The following is a 26,968-nucleotide window of genomic DNA, read 5'->3' on the forward strand; positions in this document are numbered from 1 at the left end:
AGATAGGGTCTCATTAAGTTGCTTAGCCTCTGGCCCTACTGGGATTATAGGTGTGCACCACTGTGCCTGGCTCTATTTTACTATTTAAAAAGAAATTGGTGTCCTTATACAAAGTTCAATTAAAGAAAGTTTTTATTGTCTGTATTTCCCTTCTGGTCATTTTTATTATTCATTTCACTATTACTCCTGAAAATAATTTTGCTGTATAGAAAAGGAGGATGTTAAAAAGTGATTCCATTTGGTGTCAGATACACATCTGGCTTCAAAGATACCCGATGACTGTGCTGCTGGGGTCGGTGCTCACCTGCTAACTTCTGGTTGTGCTCTTGGCAAGGGCACCACGAAGGAGCTTCAGCTCCCTTGCACAGGCCCATCTGACAAGTGCTGTTTTTGGAGACCCTGAGCTCCTTTTCTCATACTTCTGCACGACTGAGCATTTTCAGATCAAAGATAGAAACGTGGTGTTTGCTGTCTTTGCAAATGTTTGGTAGTAGGTGTGAAATGATTTTAGAAGGTGTAACATTTGCCAGTGTTAGGAAGAAGTGTTTTTTGTTGTTATGGAGAAAATTGTTCTTTTGAAAATCTAGTGATGCCAACAGCCTGATTACAAATAGCTGAGGAGCAGCACTTGGTTTATGAATCGATGGTTCGTTACATCATCATCTGTGTGGTCTGCCAGAGAAGGACATTAGAGGAGTACAGCATCTACTTAGGAGTCACACACCCCTGGAGACCCATGCTTAAGATATCCCCAACTGCATCTGAAAGAATGTGTTCAGTTTTTCTGCACTCTTAAAGTTAATCCTGTTTAAAAGATGGGATCTTTATGAAGCTAATAATCATAATCATAATCACAATTATAAAGATCTGGGGAGCTAGGGAAACAAAATTTTTAGCACAGAAAAATTTGAGGGTTAAAAAATTTAAAGTCTAAACTGCTTGATTTATACATTTTTTTTAAAAGGATCTTAGATATTTATGCCTTTCCTACCTATTTTTAGACAGTAATTTGCTTTGTTGGATTGTTTAAAAATTTTTTTCATCTCATAGGAAGATGGTGTATTCACTGTGGGTCAAATATGTGTTAGTCAGGGGTTTTTCAAAAAAGCCTATTTTTACAGCCCATTATTTTCTCTGAAGTAAAACCCTGTAGCAGAGGCGTTTATGTTACCTATGGAAACTGCCAGAGGACATGGTGAATACTGACATTTATTACCAGTGCACCAGCACCTCAAGTCAGGCCCAGGGGCAAGGTGGCTGGTAATCACTGCTTTACCTCTGAGGCCCAGGCAGGTGGTTCAGTGGTTACTTTGACCTGGGTTGGAAAATTCAGGAGTTGGGGGATTGGGAACGATGTCTTTCTTTTCACAAGAGAATTTGCACAGAAAAGAAAAATGTTGAAAGGTGTGCTTTATAGTTAACACTACTTATAGCATTAATTAGTAAGAAATAAATGAGTTCTTTTTCCTACATTAATGATTTTCAGATTATTTTGGACTCAGAATTACTTTATACTCGCAAAAAAGTATTGAACAATTAGGCATGGTGGTGCACACCTATATTCCCAGCAATTTGGGAGGCTGAGGCAGGAGGATCTCAAGTTCCAGTCCAACCTCAGCAACTTGTTTCAAAAATAAATAAGTAAATAAAATACAATTAGAAGTACTGGAGATGTGACTTGGTGGTAAATGGCCCTGGGTTCTCCCCATTACTCATCCCGCCTCCACAAAAGGTATTGAGTACCCTAATGTGCTGATGTTTCTTTGGGCTCTATGTATTGCTATTTACCATAGTAAATATTTATACTTAGAATTAAATATTTACTTATTCATCTAAAATCACCACAATAAGTCATGACATGTGAGTTTATCTGATTTATTTTATGAAATGTAAATATATTTACAAAACCAAAAATTTGATGTGAATAATGAAATTGTTTTATATATTTGCAAATGTCTTTAATATTTTAATAAAGGCAGCTAGATTCTTATCTGCACCTGCGTTCAATTTTCAATATGTTCTTCTGGTTGAAACATGAAGAGAATCTGACCTTACACAGACATGTAGTTGTAAAAAGGAAGAATGCTTTAATAGTCTTTTCAGATAATTGTGGATATTCTTTGGTACTATACTAGAACTTAATAAGTGGTAGTTTTTTGTGTGTGTGCTTGGTACTAGAAATTGAACCTCAGGCCTCAGGCTACTTATCACTGAGCCACATCCCCAGGCCTTTTTAAAAAAATTTTTTTGTTTGAGACAGAGTCTTGCTGAGTTGCTTAGGGCTTTACTAAGTTGCTGAGACTGACTTTGAAACTATGATCCTCCTGCCTCTCAGTTTTCTGAGCCATTGAGATTACAGGCATGCACCACTGTGCCCGGCAACAGGTGATAGTTTCTTAAAGGTTGGTTGCAACTCTGAAGCCATTTCAATGAACTTTTCATTCTATTGCATTAAAATCCATTGGTCTATCTTGCAGTTTTAATGGATTCCTTACTCATGTATGATACTGTAATATAATACATTGGTTATTTAAAAATTGTTGGTTTCCTGAGAAATTATAAATCTTCCAAATGTTGAAACAATTTCATTTTCCAGAATCACATTCATATTTGTTAATATCTCCACTGATGTCACCTGGAAAATCTTTCAGTATCAAATGCTCTCAAGCTCAGGGAATTGGATACAAGCTTTTCTAAATCCTGTTTTTTTACTTGAAAGTTTGAGTTTTATCATTGTCCACAAATATTGCCAGTTGTCCTCTTTGAAGTGACAGACTCACTCATTCCCTTTCAAGAAAATGCCTGCCAGGAATCCATGTCAGAACAGCCATAGGTCATCCGTTAGTCCTTTTTTCTAGTAAAAATGGAGTTTTATAACGAGATGACTGACGGAGCTCACTACTCAAAAAATGGCCCAGATGTTTTTCCTCAAAATGTTTGTCCTGCATGGTATTTCTCTTTTCATCACATAGGATATTAAAATGATGTGTAATCAGCCTTGATATTTAATAAGATTGACAATTTTTGCTGCTTTATCTGAAGTGACACTGGCACTTTTTTTCTGCTAATGCTTGAAGGTGAAGGAAATAATGACAACTAACACAGTTTGGAACTGCTGTTTTGATTTCTGCTAAGGGATCTGCAGTGTTATCCTCTGCATTTTAACGCCTGTGCAAATGCTAACACAGAAGTTGCACTATAACCTTGAGATTAAAAAAAAATATTCAGTACTCTGAGTATTTCAACACCTCTTGTACTTTGGTGTTAAAAATTCACATAAAATATCTTCTTTGATAATTTATTTGTCTGATAACAGACAAACACATGCAAAATAGCAAGTTCATCAATGTCAGGAAGTTCACCCTTTTGTAAAGCAAAAGTATGATTTTTCCCAATATCAACTCAATCTTCATATTGCAGCTAGATCTTTTAATTGAACGTGTTACTGTGTCATTACAAAATGGTGATGCTGTGGTTTTTTTCATCCTGGAGGCACTCAGAAACCGAACACATGTACTTCTCCAGCCACTGCACCACCAGGAACTCTATACAATAGAGACTATAGCCTTTTTCATCACTGATTTGAAAAGATGTAACAAATAGTATTTGGCTTATAAAAAGCTTATCAATGTCTAAGTTTAAGGTATTTGATTTCTTTTTCTTTTTTAAAAAGGTGGTGCATTGCATAAGATACAATAAAGTAACTTGTTAAAAATCTCTAAAGATAATGAGATGAACATCATTATCCTAAGTACATATATGAAGACATGAATGATAGTGTGACTTTGTGTGCAACCAGAGACATAAAAAATTGTGTATTATATGTGTAATGAAAAAGTAATACTTCACTAATAAATAAAATCAATGTGAGTGGAGCTGAGGTGGCCCCTGAGCTAGCCCTGCAGATTCACCTTGCTTGACAATTAAATCTTGGTTTTCAGGTCCTAGCTAATGACATATTGATTTTACTTTTGCAGTACATAACTCAACAACAATAATTTACATCCTCCATTAGCGTTTATTTATGGAGATGAAATTCCATCTGCATTTTTGAGATCTGTGGAGTCTCCAAGGGTGGGTAGTCCATAAGTGTGGCCATTACAGCTTCTGCTATAAGTCATTTCCTTCAGGTTGTACAACATTTGTCTTATCCAATGCTTATTGTTCCTTTAAGAAAAATCTCTAAGGATGAGGGAAAGATGACTATCATAATAATTTCATTTGTTATTTATAATGTTACCCAGTTTCCTTGGAGTAGATTCTCCCCGCAACCCCACAAGTCAAAAGACTCTCTTATGTCAGTTTCATTTTTTTTCCCGCACTTTTAGATGCAGACAGTACAGTTAAAGGTTGAGAATTTAAATCTTCTAATCTTATTTTAACAATTCATCCTTACATTAGGAAAACATACATTGTAATTCAATTTTCTTTTAGAATGAGATAAATATTATTAAACTCTAAAAAGAGTTTTAATTTAAAAATTAATGTTTGATTTAAAAACTTTAAAAAATATCACTGTGAATAAAACTAACAAAGAGGATCCAGTCTTATGTTTCTGTGAAGGTTGTGAGGGAAACTGTGGGATTCATAATAAAGATTTGTTGAACAGTTAGAGACATTTTACAGAGATTATAACAGAAATAATCAAAGAGAGCTAGAAAGAGCACAGTAAAAGTACTGAGAACAAACTGAGTAAATCTTTCAAAAAGCACTTCTTTAAACCCAAAACCTATGCTTTAGAAGTAGAGTCCACAGGGCTGAGAAGGTAGCTTAGTGGTAGAGTGCTTACCTAACATGTGCAAGGCCCGGGGTTCAGAACTCAGCACCACAAAAGAAACAAAGGAAAAACCAAAAAATAGGGCTGGGGATGTGGCTCAAGCGGTAGCAAGCTCGCCTGGCATGCGTGCGGCCCGGGTTCGATCCTCAGCACCACATACCAACAAAGATGTTGTGTCCGCCGAGAACTAAAAAAATAAATATTAAAATTCTCTCTCTCTCTCTCTCTCTCTCTCTCTCAAAAAAATAGCATACAGAATATACAAAGTACATATATACATTAGCTGCCAGTGAGGATGTCATCTCACATCATTATTATGATTTAGATATGAGGTATACCCCAAAAGCTCTTGTGTGAGACAATGCAAGAAATTTAGAGGTGAAATGATTGGGTTATGAAAACCTTAACCTAATCAGTGCATTAATCCATTGATAGACATTAACTAGGTGGTAACTATAGGCAGGTGGGTGGGGTGTAGCTGGAGGAGGTGGGTCATTGGGGCTGTGTGCCTTTGGCGTATATATTTGTTCCTGGAGAGATTGTTTACCTATGGACTGAGATCTCTGAAACTGTGAGCCCCCAAATAGGCTTTTACTCCTCTAAAATTGTTCTTGTCAGGTCTTTTGGTTACAGCAGTGAAAAAGTTGACTAAAACAATCATCCCTAGGAAATTCCACTCACACTCAGGAAAGAATAAGAGAGAAAAAGGCAAATAGGGTTTTAACTTTTATTTTGCCAATAATTCAGAGCCTCAGGACCCCTGAAAGGTTCTAAGAGACCATTCTTAAAGAACTACTCTTCTAGAAAGTTGAGCTCACCATCAAAAAGTGGTCTCTAAAAACCATGGTGACTTCTTCACCACTCTAAAGCAGGTGTGGCAATTCCATGTCAAGATTCTCCTGATCCAGGTCATGTTCTGTGTCTTCTCATGAAGTTAATTCTGATTTCTTTTGTCTTGACTTCTAAATAAGGGCAAAGATAAGAAAGTAGAAGGATGAATGAATGTAGACACTGACACTACATGAAATACACTGATTTGTTGTTGTTTTTTTAATTTGAGAAGTGTATAATTTTTTTTAAAAAATTTAGTTGTTGATGTGCCTTTATTTTTTATTTATTTATATGTGATGCTGAGGATTGAACCCAGTGCCTCATACATGCTAGGTGAGCACTCTGCCACTGAACCATAACCCCAGCCCTGAGAAGTGCATAATTTTGATTCAAGGCTAGGCTTTATTGGTAAACAACAATGTCACTCATTCCTTGATCCAGTTTATGGATGGCAAAAATGAAGATTTTGATGAGAATAGCAGAGCTTTTCTAGGTCTTGTTGCCCATAACTAACTGGGAAAATCTGGCTAGACTGTTTGAGGAACAAAGTCTCCTCCTCTCCTGTAGCAATCATAGAACTGAAGTGTGTGCTCCTGTAAGATCTTCTGCCAATGAATGTATCCCATACAGCTCCAGTTGAGATACCAGAGCTCTGTCAAACATTGAGTTTAATGTGATAATTAGGATGAAACTGCCCATTAAACAAAGTGATTTTTTATAGTAATGTGCTATTAAGATTGGAAAGTTGTAAAATTATAAAGTGCGTATGCTTTTTTCCCTTTGATTCCAAGATACACATTTTGGCACATTTTAATAACACTGAAATGAGAGTGTGTTTTTCAGTTGAAGATATATTAGTTTGACTGATGGTACTTTCTTCCTACTTTTGTGAAAAAGCATCAATTTTTGTTTTAGTTATGAAATGCTATGTTCAAATTTGCTTTACATAATCATAAAAGCCCATTCCATGAGGAAGACTCAATGTATTTTGCTCTTTGTTTCTGTATTTTTCTTTTTCAAGAGAAATAACACTAATATATTTACTGAAATTTATATTTTCACATTAATTGTTTTGTAGCAAATAGGAAAATTTACATTAAAAGCTGATTACATTAAAATCTGTTTAAGAAGCATGTTTCTTTTAAAAAAAAAACAAATTTTGTGTATGTGTCTGATTCAATATGCAATATTGAATTGTTCATGACAGGTTTATTTTAGAACAGTAGAACTTATAGAAGAGCCCATAAAAGGATCTCGTGGTCTGAGTTTCTACTTTAAGATTAATGGACTTCCCATATTTCTGAAAGGCTCCAACTGGATTCCACCAGATTCTTTCCAGGATAGAGTAACTTCTGACTTGTGAGTATTGGCCTTCTTTTTTTGTTCCTTTTTTATTAACTGTCTCAAAAAGCTTAAGAGTGACTCACTTCCACTTTTTTTTGGTCTCAGGAAGAACTGAGAGGTGGTATAGAATTCCGGGATGATAGAAACTTTAGAATGGGCAGACTTTTAAATCAAATATTCCAATCTCCTGAGCTATAGATAGAGACTACTTTAGCCATCCAATTTTAGAAAACTATTATATATTTACCCCAGATAAACAAGAAAATGGCAGCTTCACATTTTGGGTTGTGAGTTCCAGAAAAAAAAATTATCATATTTGACTTTTTTTTTCAGTTATTCAAATAGTAACCTTAAGTATTTTTGAGAATGTTTTTTTTAATATTTATTTATTTATTTTTTAGTTTTCAATGGACACAACATCTTTGTTTTTTTTTTTTTTTTGTATGTGGTGCTGAGGATCGAACCCAGGCCGCACGCATGCCAGGCGAGCGCGCTATCGCTTGAGCCACATCCCCAGCCCTGAGAATGGTTTTAACAGATAGCAATCCATACTTTTATTTTTGTGCTAAGATAATATTCTTTCACTTTTACCTTAATAAAAGAACTAAATCTTGGTTGGGGAGGAAATGGAGAGCTATGGGTCAGGGATACATAGCAGGAGGTATGTGGGAGGAACAGGTCTGGAGATTTGTTGGACAACATGTGGACCATGGGAAATAGAATTGGACCGTTTGTGGGCTCATGTTAAATGAGTATATTTTTGCTGCTCTTGCCACTAAAACAAGAAAAATGGGTGACTATGTGAAATGATGGCTATGTTAATTTGTTTTGCCATAGTAGCTTTTTTATTATCTGTACATATCCCATAACATCATATTGTATAACTTAAATATATAATACAACTTATTTAAAAGAAAAGAAGACAAACAAACAAACAAAAATCATAAAAAATCTACATCTAGGAAAAAACCTGGAGTGTTTTTCTGAAGGGTTTGAGAATAGAACTTTAGAAGACAACAATATTTCCTAATTGGTTGTATAAACTATCTTTGCAATAGTGAAAATAAACTTTGTGAAGGGAAAATAAACACTTTTTTTTTTACCTTAAGTTAAATAATAGCTCAGCATATTTACAAATGTATCAGTCTGCCTTGTAGTATGTTATTTGATGTTTAGAATGTAAATATCACTAGTAGCTAAATCCTCAGTTTTATAATACTTATTGTGATTTTCTTTTACTTTAAAATGTGTGTTTTATTTTAGATTTTATAAGACAATGAAATGCTCCTTCAGATGCAGCATGGGATAATTTGCTGTATTTTTTCCTTTCTCCTCCTACTGATTTGCCCTTTCTGTTTAGCACAACTGGGCCAATTTTTGTCAGCCTGCAGGGGATGTTGAGAGCAGAATTTAAAGGGACCAGCCTGTTCTTTGGCTTTCCAATTCATTCCGGAGCAGTGTTCTGGGGCTGGAGGGAAGGGCCATGCTCTCCAACTGGCTGTAAATTTCTAGATTTTTCCAGAGGGTAGAGTGAAAAAGAATTTGGATAAAGTAGAAAGGATATTTACTGCACAAAGGAGTATAAGGCTGAAAGAATTTTAAAAAAGATCAGGGTGAGTGAGGCAATAATATTCAAGCTTTGATTTTTGTTTTGTCGTTTGCAATGGCAATTGCAATATAATATATTGTGTGCAATATAAAAATAAGTGAACTTTCTAAGTTTTACATTGTAATTTTTTTCTGTAGGAATAAATACAAAACAAAAATTAGCTTTAAAAAATAGTGTAACATTACTGAATATTTAGAAAGGAAAGATGTTCATATTTTTCAAAGTTTGTTTTATGTGGTTACATGTAAATTATATATTATCTAGAAGTAAATATTGACTTCACTTTATTTAGATTTATATCCAATTTATTGCAATTTTAAGGTGTGTTTTTCTGACAGAGATTTAAAAATATTTTTAAATTTTTTTTCTTAATATTCCAAAGTATCTAAATTAAATTACTTTCTACCATTTCTCCTCAAGGTTACGGCTCCTTTTGCAGTCTGTTGTGGATGCTAACATGAATGTTCTTCGGGTGTGGGGAGGAGGCGTTTATGAGCAGGATAAGTTCTATGAACTCTGTGATGAACTAGGGATAATGGTGAGTAGTTGATGGCATTTTTATACATTGATAGGTTACTCTGTCCTCCGTTTGTCTTCCAGTGTTCTGAGTGGATATTATTACTCCTTACTTCTTTTTTCAGAGCCTGGTATAATGTTCCATTTTTGGCCAAAGGAGTACATAACTGACATCTTGTAAACCCAGAGCCATTGTTGATGGCAAATATAAGGATTACCTAATTATTTTAAAATAATAAGCAGTATATATTTTGGTTATATCTATGTATGTATCTATGTATATTTTCTTTGTCATATGTAAGTATGCTTAATAAAATAAAATATTTAAATAATTTAACTTTAAGGAGCACTCAGGAGTCCCAGAGAGAAGCAAAATAATAGGGCTGGGGTTGTGGCTCAGCCGTGGAGCGCTCGCCTTGCACGTGCAAGACCCTGGGTTCAATCCTCAGCACCACATACAAAAATAAATAAGTGAAATAAAGGTATTGTGTCCAACTACAACTAAAAAATAAAATATTTTTTAAAAAAATAATAAAATTAATGTTGTTATGGAAGTACTGTCAGCATGTCTTGCAATGGTGAGTGAAAGCAAAGGAAATGCAATCATCCCTTGATGTCTGTGGGGTACTGATTCCAGAATCCTACAGATACTAAAATCCACAAATACTCCAGGTTCCGAATATATAAAGTAGTGGAGTATTTGCATATAACCTGTGCACGTCCTCCTATATACTTTGACATGTCTCTGATCTTATAATACCAAATACAAGGTGAGTGCTATATAAATAGTTGTCACACTAGATTGGTTAGGGAATAAAGACAAAAACAAAAAGTCTGTATATATTCAGTATAGATATGATTTTTTAAAAACATTTTTGGTTGGTAGTTGGCTGAATCCCTAGATATAGAATCCATAAATATGGAGGGCTAAGTGTATATAGTTTCAGTTCTAATATTACAGTTATCAGATATACAGAACTTCATAGAAGAGTAGGACATAATAATAATGATGATGATATTGATGACAATATTCTGTAATATGCACTGAGTGCCAGGCATTGGTCTAAGTGCTCTGCAGGTATCATTTTATTCTATCTTCATACCCAACCAGTGAGGTATTTGCTATTATTCTCTACCCCCATTTACAGATAAGGAAACTGACACATGGAGAGGTTATACACCTTGATCAAATGCAATTGCCTGTATATAGTAGAATCAAAGTTCTGAGTAAGGCAAATGGCTTGGGGATTGGGCTTTTAACCACTTCGTCATGCAGCCTTCCGAGGAAAGGCCTTCATGGTTCCAATATTAAAGTGGGCATGTAGTAATCCTCTTGGCCATCAAACATTAATTCCTTTATAAGTAAAGTCTGGTTTTTAATCACAGGGGATCCCTCTTTTAACCATGGAGTATCTCAAATTTTTGATGAAAATGAAAAAGAGTTAGGAATTAGAAGAATTTTGGGAAAGCTTCATTTTGTTTTCCCCCAACGTGTATTATTTCCTCTTTTGTATTCTCTTTTTTTTTCTACCTTCCTAACATTTTCTCTTTTAAGGTTTTTGACAACTTTTGTGGAGCTCTGAAAAGTCCTAGATGTGCCAGAGCCTCTCCTGTGTGCTTTTAGGCACAGCAGGGCTCAAAGGGACACATTCATCAGCCAATCTGATTTCTCATTTATATGAAGGATAACCCCCCAAGTTCAAACTGAAGACTTTTTCTTTTCCTGTGTCATCTAATTTACAGAAGTACTTTATTGCCTTTTATTTGCTAGGTATGGCAGGATTTTATGTTTGCCTGTGCCCTTTATCCAAATGAACAGCGCTTCATGTATTCAGTGGCAAAAGAAGTTGCTCACCAGGTATGTTATTACTATTGTTTTAGTTTTGCCTTTTGTAAATTAATCTCCCCATTTCATTTTGTTTTTCCTTATTAAATCCTGTGAAAAATCAGTCAGATAATCGAGTCCCTAGGTGGACCACCCAGTCATGACTTTAACACTGCCTATTTGCTAACAACTCTCAGATTTATGCCCTGTGCTAAGTTTTTTGCTGTCTACCTGTGCCTCTGATTGGAAGTTTTAGAGGCATCTCAAATGTAACATGTCCAGACCAAACTTATATCCCTTCCCCTAGTCTTGCTTCTGCAGTTTTTCCTACCTCAGCAAATGTTGTCATTTTTTGAATTGCTCCATTCAATTTCAAAAATTGAAAATAATTGACTCTGATTTCTTTTGTATTCCACATATACACACTTACACTTATAGATACAGAAATGCAAGGAAGTGATAATATACTAGCTCTGTCCACTGAAAAGGCCTACGAACAGTAGCCAGCCTAGTAGTATCAAGAATCCTTGTATTGAAATAATCTTTTCTATAAAAGAGAAAGGTGGCTGCTGGTACAATGGTATGCTCCTATAGTTCTAGTTGCTTGGGACGTTGAAACAGGAGGACTGCTTGAACCCAGGAATTCAAAGCCAGTTGCACAGCCACAGCACAGTGAGACCCTGTCTTAAAAGAAAAAAGGAAAAAAAAGGAAGAGGAGGAAGAGAAGAAAAAGATGAAAATGTCTTAATGTTGGACCTGGGGTATAGCCCGGTGGTAGAGCACTTCTATACCATATACTCAAGGTTCTGGGTTTAATCTCCAGTACTTGAAAGATAAGGCAAAGCATCCTAGAGAAATGGCTGATTTGAGGTCTGGAGCAGAAATATCTAATTATCCTGGAATCTCTCTCTCTCTCTTTTTTAAAAGAATGCAGTCTATTATAATGTCATCAACCGATAATTTCCGCCACAGATTGGAGGTTGATCAGTCATATGCTGAATATACTTATTTTTTGCAGGGAGATCTGTTTAGGGGGTGATTATGCTTTGAAACACAGTTTACATTACTTTACCTATCTCCTAGATCTTAAGTTGCTATGTAAACTCAGTGTGGCATTCTTGGCAATATAAGAAAATTCTGAATCATAATGTACTCCCCTTTATCCAAATGAACAGAGCTTGAACTTGTACTCCCCACATAGCTAAGAACTAACTTGTGAATATATTTGGCTAACATATTATTATATGTATAATACTACCAAATACTACTGAAACATTCGCTGGAGTGGTCCACTCGTATTCACAAAAGATGATCACTAGATCAGGAGATCACGTCTACTTTCTAGATTTTACAAGACTATATAGACATACTGAGTAGATTTTATAATGCTCTGTTTTCCTCAAAGGAGGAAACATATATATTTTTCAGTAACTTCAGGTAAAGATACTATGGGTTATTTCTGACTCTGTTTTCAGCTTCTCATGTCCAATTGTCTTCTAGATTTTCTTTTCTTTTGCAATGGTGATATACAAAGAATAAGTATTTTGGTTTCTTCTTTAATAGTCAGCCTGCCACTGTAGGGAGGTTGATTTACTGCTTGAGCCCCAGTCTCGAAGTCTGTAAAGCAGGTATGATTTTATTGTTCTCATAAAGCCATTTTGAAGATTAAATGGCATAATATATGTAAATGTGTACAGTATTTATACTTCTCAGCTTTATACTTACTACACTAGTTCAAATCCTCATTTTTTCTCTTCTCTACAGTTGGCATTTGTTTTCTAGTTAGCCTCTTTAGCATGGATCTCTCCCAGTGTGAGTGAATTCTCAGCAGAAGTGCCAAGGTCATCCTTCTGACACGCATTGAGTGGTACCACACTCCTGCTCAGAATCTTGATCCTGGTCTGTCTTGACATACAGATAATAAGGAAGTTATCAAAGTCAAAAGGACTTTGAAGAGACTCTAACTAATCAAAAGTAGGAAAATTTGAGATTCAAAAAGGATAAGAATGTCAATGGATTGAAATCCATTCAATATATTAAAAATCTGTTTATAAGATGATATCTGCAGATGTATTCGGTGGAAAACCATAAAGAAAGGCACGGAAATGACTACTGTAACACTCAAGATAGAGATTACTTTGTCAGGAGGAAGGGTCTATGACTAGGAAGAGGTATATGGAGGGCTCTGGGGGAGAGTTTGCTGCTTAGTCTGGGCAATGGTTATAAGGGTAATAGCCTGATTCATTACATCAGGATTGTTTTCTGTGGCTGTTTCATTTTTAAATTAAAGGTTTAAAAAGTGCATGTTGCATCCTTTGCTTGCTAAGAGCCCTCCAGAGGCTTCCTGTTGCTCTCAGGGTAAAATTAAAGATCTTCAGCATGGAGGATTCTGTCCCTGCCCATGACTCCAGCCTCTTCAAACACTATCTTCCTCTTCCTCTCTGTGTCTTACTACATCTCTCCTCCCCTTCCTGGTGGACCACCTCATTGGGCCCTTCTTACTTTGAGCATAACTTTCTCTGGGAAAAACCCTTCTAAATCCTTAAATCTAGATTAGGACACCCTCATTTGTCCTTAGTGATTCACACACACTTGTTCAGGGTTTTGTTGCCCCTATAAGATTGTCATCTCCCTGAGGCCTGTGGCTGGTTTTCCTCTATATCCCTTCTCCCTGGCAGGATTATTCATTGAATGGATAGCTGGATGGATGGATGCATGCATGAATAACTTTTAAAATATTAATCATAGTTATACAAGCTATAACATCTATGTACCTTCAGTTCTTTTTGTTTTATTAAAGAAAGGAGAACCATTTTAGGTAAAGCTTGTTAAAATTTTAGGGGTAAGACTTACCATAAAAGTCAGTGGAAGGGTGTGTGTGACACCGAGTCATGGAAGCTTTTTGTCTCTTTGGGATTTTTTTTGTGTGTGTGTGTGTGTGTTTTCATCAGCATCATAAATCTGCCTGTCACAGTTGATAGCAGCTCTCACTTTGCAACATGTACTGTTGCAAAAAGGGAAAATGCTGTACTGTTTACAGATTTACTTTAGAAAACACAAAGCTTTTAATTTTTTCTTTAAATGAAGCACATCCCTTTGATATACACTATACTGCTGTTACATTTATCTGAATTTCACAGCTTCTTGTGGTAATGGTCCATCACAGTGAAAGAGAAGGTTTTATATCAATAAGGTAGTAGTGTCAAAACATATTTCTGAGGAATTTCTCTTGACCATTGACTCATTCTCATTTTCAAGGACATCAAAGTGCCCACCTATGCTGGGGCACATGGCCCAGTATGTCAGAAGACAGAGGCATGCTCATGTCTGTCCTTAGCATAACAGATCTGGATCCTTTTGCCTTTACTTAGGGCTGGCCCAGGTGGGCCCAGCTCCTACTGGCCCTATTGCTCCCAGCTGGCAGGATTTTCAGACAGACTCTCTGACGTCTTCTTTTGTATTTAGGTATATTCAGTAGCTTATTAAACCTTAGTTGATGTTGTAATACATGACATTGGGAGCTCTTTCAGGAGACATTCTCTAACCTGTTTTCCACCTGCATGTCTTTTACTTCCAGAATCCCTCTAGTACTCACTCTTTTTGTATCATCTTCTCTAGTTCTCCTTCTGGGTTTCTTAACTTAAAAAAAATTATTTTTTATTATACAAATTTATGGGGAACAATATGATAATTTGATGAACGTAATGATCAAATCAGGGTGGTTAGCATTTCCATTTCCTTAAACCTTTAAGAATATTTTTTATTAACATGATAATTGTACATATTTATGGGGCACAGTGTGATATCTCAATCCAAGTGTACAATATATACTGATCAAATCAGGGTCATGAACATTTCTATCTCCTCAGCCTCACTTTGTGTTTGTAGCCTGAGTTCTCTCTTCTAGTTATTCTTAAGAGGCAGCAGGGGAACCTCTGTCCCTCTTGCAGTGATAGTGCTTGGTCTGCTTCATTTGTTTCTTCACACAAAACTTCAGCTTGCTTCTGAGAACTAACCCCTGTAATGTAATGTCTCTTACCTTTTGTGATTCTTGGAACCTTTTCATGGCAATTCAGATAATGATCAGGTCTATTTCTTTATCTGCTTTCGTTTTTTAAAAAAGGATTATATTTTCTTCAGTTTTTGTACAGCAGAGAGAAAAGATTACTACCTCATCAGTGTGTACTAAATCTAGACACAAAAAATCTCAGAGAATTCTTAAAATGTATTCCCTCAGCTAACATGACTGACAATTTTCTAATGAGTTCCCTGGCACAGAAGAATTTGTGTGCCAAAATGCAGTAGCTATAATTTTCTGAATAATTATAGCTCTGAGTCTTTTATGTTAAGTATTGGAAGATTGTTTTTAAGTTTTCTTACATTTCAGGTCAGGAGACTGAAGTCTCATCCCTCTATCATCGTATGGAGTGGCAATAATGAAAATGAAATAGCACTGATGATGAATTGGTATAATGTGAAAATAACTGATCTACCAGTCTACATACAAGACTATGTGGCACTCTATGTGTCAAACATCAGAAAGATCGTCTTGTCAGTAAGTAGTGGCTTATAATGCAATAGAATTGAAGATTTTTTAAAATGAATGTTTGAATATTGGTACAATATATTTTATGCCCCCTTTAGAGCAGTAGTATTTTAAAAAGTAGTATCACTTGAATACAGAATATTTCATTGTAATTCTGAAGCATATGAAAACATTGTGGATTGAATGTAGACTTATTTGAGGATAAACTTGTCTATGGAACCCTTCACATGTACCCTATAGGGTGTTTGCAAGTTGCAGGTGCCTGAGGTTGGGGATATAGCTCAGTGGTAGAGTGTGCTTGCCTAGTGAGTGTGAGTCCCTGAGTTTCGCACTGCCCTAAAACAAACAAACAAAACTATGACAAATTTCTGGTTGTCACTGACTCTTTGGAGTCTATCCATGGATCCCTATACATTTAGAATCTCTAGATTAGATGATTTATTGACATGCCCAGTCTAAAATTCTGTATTCACAATATTAACACAGAATTTGGTATATATCATATATGAATATGTTGGTATGTGATTTAAGGGTACAAGGAGAGGCAAGACCTTGTTCCCAGTCTCATTGTAGAGCCCTTCCTCTATAATGGTTCTATTTAGACCACTGTTTGTCCAATAGGCATATTATATAGGCCTGTGTTAATAGAAGTTGACCTTTTTTGTGGGAGGAGGAGGCAGCATTCTTTCAAGAATGTTTTTAAGAGTTTTTTTATTTTTTTTTTAACTTTAATGTTTAACATGTGACTCAATAACCTGGTTGCCTTTATAATTTTGTATTTATACTTATAATATGTCCTGAAGTAATCTGAAAAAGGATATATTTTTTAAATGGTATATCATATTAGCATTTTAATATGCCCAGTATCCTATAGGTTCAAATTTATGGTTTACTTGATATATTAAATATGTGTCATGAAGAACTTTTCTATTCACAAAATGTGATGTTATAAGTTTTAATTGATATTTGTAGACCATTATTTTATAATCTTATTACTCACAGTAATTATGTTTTTCACATCTGATAGATATAAAAAGTGGATTTTTTAAAGATTTTTTTTAAAGATGGACACAATATCTTTATTTATTTTTACGTGGTGCTGAGGAACCTAGTACCTCACATGTGTGAGGCAAGCACTCTATGGCTGAGCTATAACTCCAGCCCCAATAAATGGATCTTATAGTATAGTGATTAAGCACTAATACTCAAAATTCTGTCTGGGTCACTTATTGTCTTGGGGAAATTGCTTAGTCTTAGAGAAGTGAGCATCTGTGTATCTCTTCTTCACCTCTGAATTGGAAATATAATGCCTTTCCCACAAGGATTAACTTGTCCTAAAATGAGTTGTGAGTCATAATTGATATCTGAAAACTTCTTTGAAGATGGACAGAACTAAATGCTATGTAGTAATTACTGTTTTATTTCTATCAAACATAAGATATGTAAGAACTGCTATAAATGACCCATTTACACTGTAATGATTAGTTTCCTTTGGACATGACACATTCTGTTCATGCCTTTTCTCTTTATCTTATGATGTCTGGTGGTCTAAGTAAGCATTCAAGATCATGACCTAGAGGGAGATCATCTGTGAATTTGGAGGAAAAAAAATACTCCTCAGTAATAACTGATTTGTAAGTGGGGGCAACTTATAATACATCATCAAAGCAGATATTTTTAGGCAGAAGCCCAGTAGTAATTTTACTCACTGGCTCTGTTTATCAAATTGTTCAAGAATCTGAGTGGCACATGCCTGTAATTCTAGCAACTCAGGAGGCTGAGGCAGAAGGATTGCAAGTTCAAGGCCAGTTTCAGCAAATTAGCAAGGCCTCAAGCAACCTAGTGAGACCCTCTCTCAAAATAAAAAATAAAAACGTGGGAGGGGAAGTGATTCGGTGGTTAAGTGCCCCTGAGTTCAATTCCTGGTACAAAAAAAAAAAAAAAAGAGAGAGAGAGAGAGAAAGAAAGAAAAAAAAATCAAGATTACTTGAATTATAATCTCACCATCCTTGTAATATTTTAAGTCAACAAATGACTGCTGAATACCTATTACCAGAGCAAAGCCTCATTCCCAATGCTGAGAGGATACTCCTTTTTTTTTTTTTTTGGAAATTTTATTTATTTTTTTAATTGTTGATGGACGTTTATTTTTTTATTTATATGTGATGCTAAAGATCGAACCCAGTGCCTCACACATTCAAGGCAAGTACTCTATCACTGAGCCACAACCCCAGCCCTGAGGGGATACTCCTAATCTCATGGAGCTTGATTAATCAAGCTGTGTCAGTAGGAAACAGGAAAAAACAAACAAACAAACAACAAAAAAAACCAACACCAGTTTTACAGGTGAAAGAAGTGCTATAAAAAACGTAGTTCCAAAATGCTGAAAACTATTTGAAAGAGCCACTGATTTTAACTGGCAGAATCTGAGAAGGCTTTCAAGTAAAAGGTGAGATCCAAACTAAACCTTAAAGGTAGAGTAGAATTTTGAGGCCAAGGGCTGTCCAGTAGGTATTTTAGGCCATTAAAACAATTTGAATAAAGACAAAAAGATGTGGAAGTGTGTGGTACGTATGTTTAGGAAACAGGAAGCAGTGTCTAGCACTAGAAAGATTCGTGTGGATTTGTCCTGGATTTGTGTGGGGGAGTCAAAGATAGAAAAGACTGCCTGGAAGGAGATCATAGAAGGACTTTGAGTCACTTTAAGATACTGGACGACTTTATTCAGTAGAAAACGGCAAGCTAGTGAACATCTAGGGAGAGAGGATGAACTTTATCTGACTCAGATTTTCCTAGAATATATCAGTTACAATAACTGAGAACTCCAAGTTACTGGGAATGTGTTATATGCCAGACATTAATACACTAATTATAATAATTATGTTAGCTGATGCTATTACTTATTAATATGTTAATTATATAATCCTTCATATAATTTATGTATTTAATTTTTAAAAGCACTGTAAATGTAACTAATATATTTATTTTAGAAATGATGACTGGGGGTGGGGTTAGAGAGATTCAATGCACAAGGTTAAAGAGGTCTTAGGAATGGAGTCTAGTGACAGGGAACTGGAAATTAGGTGATGGAAAATATTTTAATGTAGAGTTGGTGCTATTCAGAGTGACTGAATGTAGGAATTGAAAGAGAAAAGGAGAAAGTCCTACTTAGTACCAGTAATCAAAGTAGGAAGCACAGTTGAATGTTTGGTTTAGTTAATAAGGGATTCTGCTTTGAAAGGGTGGATTTGAAATGTTGGCCAGACAAGGCAGGTGGAGATGTGGAGCTGGTTATTGGTAATGTAAGCATGGAAGTGAATACAAGGTCATGTGTGGAGGTGAAGCTGGGAGTAATCAGAGCACTGATGAGAGGAGGTGCCTTGGGAGAGGGAGTAGAACAAGGAAAGGTTAAAAGGAGAGCGGTGTCCACCTGAGAATGGAGAGGTTAGCATGAGAAGGAAGAATCAGAAGGTTGGAAGAAACTAGGATGTGAAAGAGTAGTGAACGAGCAGCCAGGGGTAGAGGGAGCTTCAGGAATAACAGGAGGTAGATAGGGTCATCCTTTTATACCAGAGAGGGGCTACTTAGGGATTGAAAGGAATGTTTTATTTGATGAGTAGGAGTTCATGGGTAGTTTTTGAAAACAATTTCAGTGGAGTGGAATGATCAAGACTTGAATATCAGGGGTTGAAGAATAAGTGAGTTGTAGAGAAATCTGAGGGACTACAAGGGATGAAGGAAACTTTTTATTAGGACAAGAGGAGGCCTAAGGAAGCTGAAGGAAAAAGGCAGTGAAGAGAGATTTTTTTTTTTTTTTTAAAAGAGTGGAAGCCAGGCATGGTGGCACAAACTTGTAATCCCAGTGGCGCAGGAGGATCACGAGTTCAAAACCAGCCTCAGCAATTTAGTGAGGTGTTAAGCAACTCAGTGAGACTCTGTCTCTAATAAAATACAAAATAGGGCTGGGGATGTGGCTCAGTGGTCAAGTGCCCTTGAGTTCAACTGCTGGTACCCACCCCCCACCACCAAAAAAAAAAAAAAAAAGAAAGAAAAAATTAAAAAAAAGGGTGGAGAATAATTTATTGGCTATAGAACCAAAGTGAAATTGAAAAATGATCAGAAGACAGGCTGGCAAAGAAAAGTAGTTAGATTTCTTTCTATGTCAGAAAACAAATAAGGAAAAAATATGAATGGATATACCAAAAAATGTGGCCTACCGGATAAAAATTGAGAAAACTATTTTCTGAATGTTGTTCAAGGAAGCCTTACTGACCTTCTACAATGTTTTAGATTTCCCAAGAGCCCTGAACCTTTCCTTCAAAATACTCATCACACTTAATTAACTTATAATTAGTTACTTGTTTAGTTTCTAGTTTCACCTCTAGGTTGCAGACCATTATTCTAGGAGGCCAGTCACAATGTCTGTTCCTGCTGAACCTCCAGGACAAAGGACTATAGACCTGGCACATAAAAAGAGCTCAAAAGAGCTTTGACGTATCAGTACTTGACAAAATGAATTCTCTTTCTGTAGAGCTGAGAAATGTCTCACACGCAATGAACACTTGACCAAATTGTGCTAGGTGGATGAATCTTCTCAATGAAATAGAAAGTGAGCTCATCTATTGAGATGATAGTAGCTACACATTTTGAGTTCTGTCTGTGTGCTAGGTACCACATTAGGTACTCCCCTGGCAGCTACTGTAGCAAGTCAGCACAGTATTTCAGTGGCTTACATGAGAAAACTTCATGTTTTACTCACAAGTGCTGTAAAAGGGCTACTCCTGATTGGCAGGCAGCTGTCTTCTAGAGGTCCAGGCTTCTTCCGTATTCCAGTCATACCACCTCCTAGGCCCTTGCCCAGCAATGGTGGAAAAGGATGAAGACGAGGCACATGGCCTCATACAGATACAATGAGACTAGGAAGCCACTTCCCAATGGCAGCTTTATATTATGGAAATGAGAACATGAATTTTAGTAGACACTTGGTCATTTCATCCACATATAAATTGTTTACTGTTTATAGTATCTCTATGAAAAGGGTTTGTCATTATCCTCATTTTATAGGTAGGAGTACTGAGCATTAGACATGTACCCACATACTAAGATCCTGGTTTGGGATTAAAATACAATTGCGTCTGACTCAACAGATTTTGTTCTTAACCTGAGGTGCTAGATGCAGGTGATTCTGCACCTAGGGAGCTTTTGGCATTGTCTGTAGACATTTTTCGGGGGTGGGGTGGGAATAGGAACTACTGGCATCTAGTGGGTGGAGGCCAGAGATGCTGCTATATCCTATAATGCATGAGACCTCCCCCACCTCCACATACATCTCCACAACATATCTAGTCTAAATGTCGATAGTGCCAAAGTTAACTCTGTGCTCAACTATATGCTACCTGTGCTGGATAAGAGTGGGGGCGAAATGTGATTGAAAAGATTAGGAAGAGCTGTTGTGAGGAATGAGGTTAAATGTAATTATAAAGGGATACAGAGGATTGGGAAAAGCAGAGTGTTACTGTTGGGGAAGGAGGTAAATCATCCTGTTAATTTTCTATCAGTTACTCGATATTTCTGGGTCTTGATAGTATTTTTAAAGAATAAATGATCTGTACTTTATCAAATGAAATTATTATCTTTAAAACCAATTTATCTCTGTACTCAGCGGGACAAGAGTCGTCCTTTTGTAACGTCTAGTCCTTCAAATGGAGCCAAATCCATTGCAGAAGGCTGGGTCTCTCATGACCCTAACAGCAAGAATTTTGGTGATGTCCATTTTTATGACTATCATAGTGATTGCTGGGATTGGAAAGTTTTCCCAAAAGCTAGATTCGTCTCTGAGTATGGATATCAGTCCTGGCCTTCCTTCAGTACATTACAGACGGTAAGCCATCATTTGTTTGATTTATGGTGATTCAGGAGAGTAGACTATGGGCAAATGTTGCTTTTGATCAGTGCTACAGAGGGTCAAATCTACTTATTTAAATGAAAGTTTAGGAAGAAGATGGAAGAAAAATACTTTTTTCCTTCAACTTTTGGACAGCTAAATTCTTATAATCATCATTTTGGAGATTATAACTTTTCTGTATCTTAATTTTTGTGTATTTTTTGTTTAATATTCACATATTCCTGCATTTTTAATTGGTGCATTATAATTATAAAAAATGGTGGGATTTATTTTTACATATCAGTTTTAGTTATGTTCCTTTAGGAGCATTTGAAAGTTAAATGAAAACTGGTGGTTGCTGAAGTCTGAATTCTTCTTGCACATGAAAGTATCTCTTACTTGTTCTTTCTCTAATCCTATAGCTGTTTTATCATTTATAGAGATTCAGAACTAGATATTTCACTACTGTAAGAAAGGTGAGTGTGATAAATAAATCTTGATCTAATGTTATTAAGTTTTTAAGTTTTTTTCTCCTTTCCCATTACATTCTCCTGTTTTGTCATGCAAGTATATTTGATTTTCAGTATGGATTTCCATGCTCTCTGATCCTAAAGATTCTGTTTCAGATTTGTATGCATTCTTTTTTAAAAAAAAATTTTAAAAAATGAACTATTTTTTTAAAAGAACACATTTATCATTATATTGACAAATATCTAATAAATGATTATAATGACAAATATCTGAATAAATGTGTACACCAACAATAGTTAAGATTATTTCTATATTTAAGACAATAGATAAGCCCACTAATAATCTGAATATACATGCAATAACACATATATTCAGTTTGCAGGAAAATATTTCACTCTTAAAAAGATCTTTACTGAGATTTAATTCCTTGCTATACAATTTACATATTATGAATAGAAGAAAAGAATCATTTTTTTTTCTTAAACTTTTATTTTAACTTAACCAGCTAAGTTCTTAAAATTATCATTTTGGAGATTATAACTCCTATTACTTTTATGTGCACAATTAAGTGGTCTTCAATATGTTCAGAGTTCTGAAATCATTACCACAATCCAATTTTAGAACACTTTCATCATTTAAAAGCAACCCTGAATCCATTAACAGCCACTCTCCACTGTCCTCTCTCTCTCCTACCCCAGCCTTAGGTACCACCAATCTATTGTCTATGTCTATAGATTAATCTATTCTGCACAATTAATATAATTGGAGTTAAACAATATGTGGTCTTTTGAGACTGGCTTCTTTGACTTACCATAATGTTTTCAAGGTTCATCCGTATTGTATCATGTATTGGTATGTCATTACTCTTTTATTGCTGAATAGTATTCTGTTATATGGATTTTCCATATTTGGCTTACCTGTTTTTCTGTTAGTGGACATTTGTATCATTTTCATCTTTTGGCTATTATGAATAATGCTGGCATGAATAGTTCTGCACATGTTTCTGTGTGAACCCATTTTTGATTGTACTGGGTATGTACCTGTGAGTAGAATTGCTGAGCCATATGATAACTCAGTGTTTAATATTCTGAGGAACTAACAAGTTATTTTCTGTGGTGACTGCCCCATTTTACATCCCTACCAACAATGGACGAGGGCTGCGATTTTTCTGCATCCTTGCCAATACCTGTTATTTTCCATTTTTTTAACATTTCTTGGAAGTATACATTCACAGAAAATTTGCATTTCTTCGATGTTGATTTTGTTGAGTTTCATCTCTTTCTTTCTTTCTTTCTTTTTTTTTTTTTTTGTACCTGGGATTGAACCTAGGGTCACTCAACTGCTGAGCCACATCCCCAGCCCTATTTTATATTTTATTTAAAGACAGGGTCTCACTGAGTAGCCCCTACTGAGGCTGGCTTTGAACTCATGATCCTCCTGTCTCAGCCTCCTGAGCAACTGGGATTACAGGCTTGTACCACCGAGCCCAGAGAGCCTCTTTTCATTGTATATCTTCCTCTGAGAAATATACATTCACATTCTTTGTTTGTTTTTAAATTGAGTTATTTGTCTTTCTTTTATTTCATTATGAGATTTTATATTATGGTTTTTTTTTTTAAATCAGATATATGATTTGCAAATATTTTCTCCCAATGTGTGAGTTATCATTTTACTAACTTAATGGAACACTTAAAGTACAAAAAAGCTTTTAGTTTTAATGAAGTTCTACTTACCAATCTCTTGAGGTTTTGGTGTTATAGCTAAGAAATCCAAATGACAAAGGTTTGCACCTATATTATCATCTAGAAATGTTATAGTTTTAGCATTTAGGTCTATGACTTGTTGTGAGTGATTTTGTTCTGTGTGTATGAGGTAGGTGTTTAGATTTACGTGGGTAGCTAGTTGTTCCCACACTGTTTATGGAGAGGCCTTAACAAAATACTGATTTTTAGAGGAGAGGTGTGTCATTGTTTGGTTTGTGTCTTTATCAAGACTCAATACATGTTTACCAGTTTTGCTTTGCAATCACTGAGGAATGAATAAGTAATAAGATCAAGCTCTAAAACATTTAAAACGTTTACAATTGTAATAGTGGTATTACAATATTCCTCTTTAAGGACTGTGACAATTTCTGTTAAATCTGTTGATTATAGTTTATTATTCTGTTTTGATAAAATAATAACATAAAATGATGTTTACCTAAGTAGATGAAATAATATTCTAAAATAGACATAATTAATGTTTTAAAAACCAGAAATATGTTTTGATAAGGCAGTGTTTTTGGGGAGAGATACCAAGACATAACTTTCTAGGTTAGAATAAGGGAGATTTTAAGTGTCAAATTCTAGTTTTATGATTCTACTTTGCACAAGGATAGTTTTTCCCAATAACAAGCATGATGACAAAAACATTTATGAAATTAAAGTCACAGAGCAAAGCCTAAGCACTTTCCCATAGTGTAGAGTGCTTTCTAGGTTTGTCAGGAGCTCATGGAGAAGCAGTTTTACCACTAACTTCTCAATCTGTAACTCTCCTTTTTTATTCAAAAGGTCTCATCTGAAAAGGACTGGTTTTACAAGAGCAATTTTTCCTTTCATCGACAACATCATCAACATGGCAACGATGAAATGCTGTATCAGGCTGGACTTCATTTCACACTGCCCCAAAGCTCAGACCCCTTACGTCAATTTAAAGACACCATCTACATTACGCAGGTAGGTTTTTTTCATTGTGAAGCTGAACAGGTTTCTGTAGTTAATAAAGTGATCATGTAGATTTGGTAGGTTTGGTGTTGTGGAAAACATTCAGGTTTTTCACTCTAGCAATATTTTCTTCACAATACATATGATAACACAAAAGACTTGACATAGTTAATTTTGGTATTTGTTTCTCTTGGAAGAGTCTATAAAGTTCTAAAACAAATTGTGTATAAAAATGCTCCCTAGCTCAAGATTACTATAAAGGTTCAATAACTAAGATGATATCATTTCTAAAAGCTAAAACAACAGTGGAACACAAGAGGGTCCAGAGATAGACCCATACATAATATGGCTACCTGATTTATAGCCATGATACCATTGCAATTCAGTAGGAAAATAATTTGATCAGTAAGCAGTGCTTTATCAAGTGGACATCTTCATGGGAAAATAAACAAACCTTGATTCCACATGTAAAAATGAGTTTGATTACTGATCAAGGATTCAATTATGGCGGCTGGAGTATAGCTCAGGGGTAGAAAAAATGCTTAGCATGCCCAAGGCCCTGGGTTTGATCTCAGCACCAAAAACAACATACAAATAAACAAACAACAAAAACAAAACTCCAAAGACTTAAATGTGAAAGGCACTGCAATAAATTTTCCAAAAGAAAACATAGGGGAATATCTTCATGACTTTGAGATAAGCAAAGAGTTCTTAGGACATCAAAGCACTAAATCTAAAAGAAAATACTGATACATTGTACTTCTTATGGGCCTCTGAATACAAAAAGTGTCACTAAGAGAAAATGCAGGTTATGATTGGGGACTGCAGGTTGTAATTCATATATCATTTTTTTCATTTGGCATGGCTCGGGATCCACCCGAGAGCCTTGTGCATGCTGGGTGAGTGCTTCACTGTTGAGCTTTTCTCCTACCACAATTTATATATATGTCTAACAAAGATATCCATAGTGAAGAACATATAAAGCAAGAAAGAGATGGAAAACATTTAAAACAAATAGAAATCTTGAACAGGCACTTCACCTAAAAAGATACCCATATAGTCAATACATATATGAAGATGTGTTCAATCTCATCCTTGACCAAGCAAATGCAAATTCAGGCCATACCAGAATACCTCACCATAACCAACAGGATGGCTAAAATTTTAAAAAATTGACAGTACCAACTGTTGGTGAGGAAGTAAAATAGCTGGAAATTTTAGACATGGTTAGTGGGAGTGTAAATGTGTTTAACCACTTTGCCAAAATTTAAGGCAGTTTCTACTGAAGCTAAATATTTGCTTTCCTTTTGAATGAGCATTTCTGTTCCTAGCTTTGTACCTAAGAAAAACAAGTGCATATGTTCACCAACAGACATCTAAAAAAGATTTGTGCTGTGACAGTCTGCATCTTATTGGATATATTTTAAAATAGTTCAATAGCAGCATAGGACATACCATAAAATTCTCTTGTTGTAAGTGTACAATTATGTGGTTTTTTTATATGTTTATGGAGTTTTGCAACCATCACCATGATCCAATTTCAGAATATTTGTTATCCTCAAAAGATCCCTTATGCCTGTGTATAATCACTCCTCTTTCTTGCCTCTGACCCAAAGAAAATATAAACCTGCTTTCTCTCTTTTTAGATTTGACTTTTCTGGATATTTCAGACAAATGAAATCATACAATAGGTGGTCTTTTGTATCTGGCTTCTCTCACCAAGGAAAATGTTCTTGAAGCTTATGTGTGTTAGAATATGTATATTGTGTTTCATTTCTTCTTGTTGTCAAATAGTATTCTTTTATATTGATATACATATTTTGTTTATTCATTTATCAGTTGATGGACATTTAGATTGTTTCCACTTTAAAAAAGAATTTTGTAGTTGTACATGGACAACATGCCTTTATTTTATTTATTTTATTTATTTATTTTTATGTGGTACTAAGGGTCAAACCCAGTGCCTCACATGTACTAGGCAAGTGCTTTGCCACTGAGCTATAGCCCCAGCCCTGTTTCCTCTTTTTGACTTTTATGTAATACTGCTATAAATATTCATATAAGAATCTTTGTATGGGCATATTTTTTCTTTCTTTGGGGGGTTAGGAAATGTATAAGTGGAATTGTATAAATGTATAAGTGGAATTGCTGAATTATATGGCAAATTTATGTTTAAGTTTGAAAGTTAAACTGCCAAACTGAATATCGGATAGTGTTTTCTTCTTAAGTTTCCATATTACTTTTTTTTTTTTTTTTGGTACTGGGGATTGAAATCAGGGGCACTCAACCATTGAGCCACATCCCCAGCCCCTATTTTGTATTTTATTTAGAGACAGGGTCTCACTGAGTTGCTTAGTGCCTCACCATTGCTGAGGCTGGCTTTGAACTTATGATCCTCCTGCCTTAGCTTCCCAAGCCACTGGGATTAAGGTTTGCCCCACCATGCCCAGCTCCATATTACTT

At 35.5% G+C, this 26,968-nt stretch overlaps 1 protein-coding gene across 2 annotated transcripts in view; it reads left to right on the top strand.

Moving 5' to 3' along the window:
- The window catches only part of Manba (mannosidase beta), a 96,114-nt gene that overhangs the window by 49,169 nt on the left and 19,977 nt on the right, over positions 1 to 26,968 (top strand). Inside the window, exons 8-13 of one of the 2 annotated variants that reach the window (XM_078021869.1) lie at positions 6,816 to 6,967; positions 8,982 to 9,099; positions 10,849 to 10,935; positions 15,290 to 15,457; positions 21,111 to 21,329; positions 24,353 to 24,517. In XM_078021869.1, the coding sequence (XP_077877995.1) occupies positions 6,816 to 6,967; positions 8,982 to 9,099; positions 10,849 to 10,935; positions 15,290 to 15,457; positions 21,111 to 21,329; positions 24,353 to 24,517 (909 nt within the window). The remainder of the gene's footprint in view (positions 1 to 6,815; positions 6,968 to 8,981; positions 9,100 to 10,848; positions 10,936 to 15,289; positions 15,458 to 21,110; positions 21,330 to 24,352; positions 24,518 to 26,968) is intronic. The other variant, XM_078021870.1, reaches the window with a different exon arrangement.

This window comes from Ictidomys tridecemlineatus, chromosome 9, assembly GCF_052094955.1.
Source record: "Ictidomys tridecemlineatus isolate mIctTri1 chromosome 9, mIctTri1.hap1, whole genome shotgun sequence".
NCBI lineage: Eukaryota > Metazoa > Chordata > Mammalia > Rodentia > Sciuridae > Ictidomys > Ictidomys tridecemlineatus.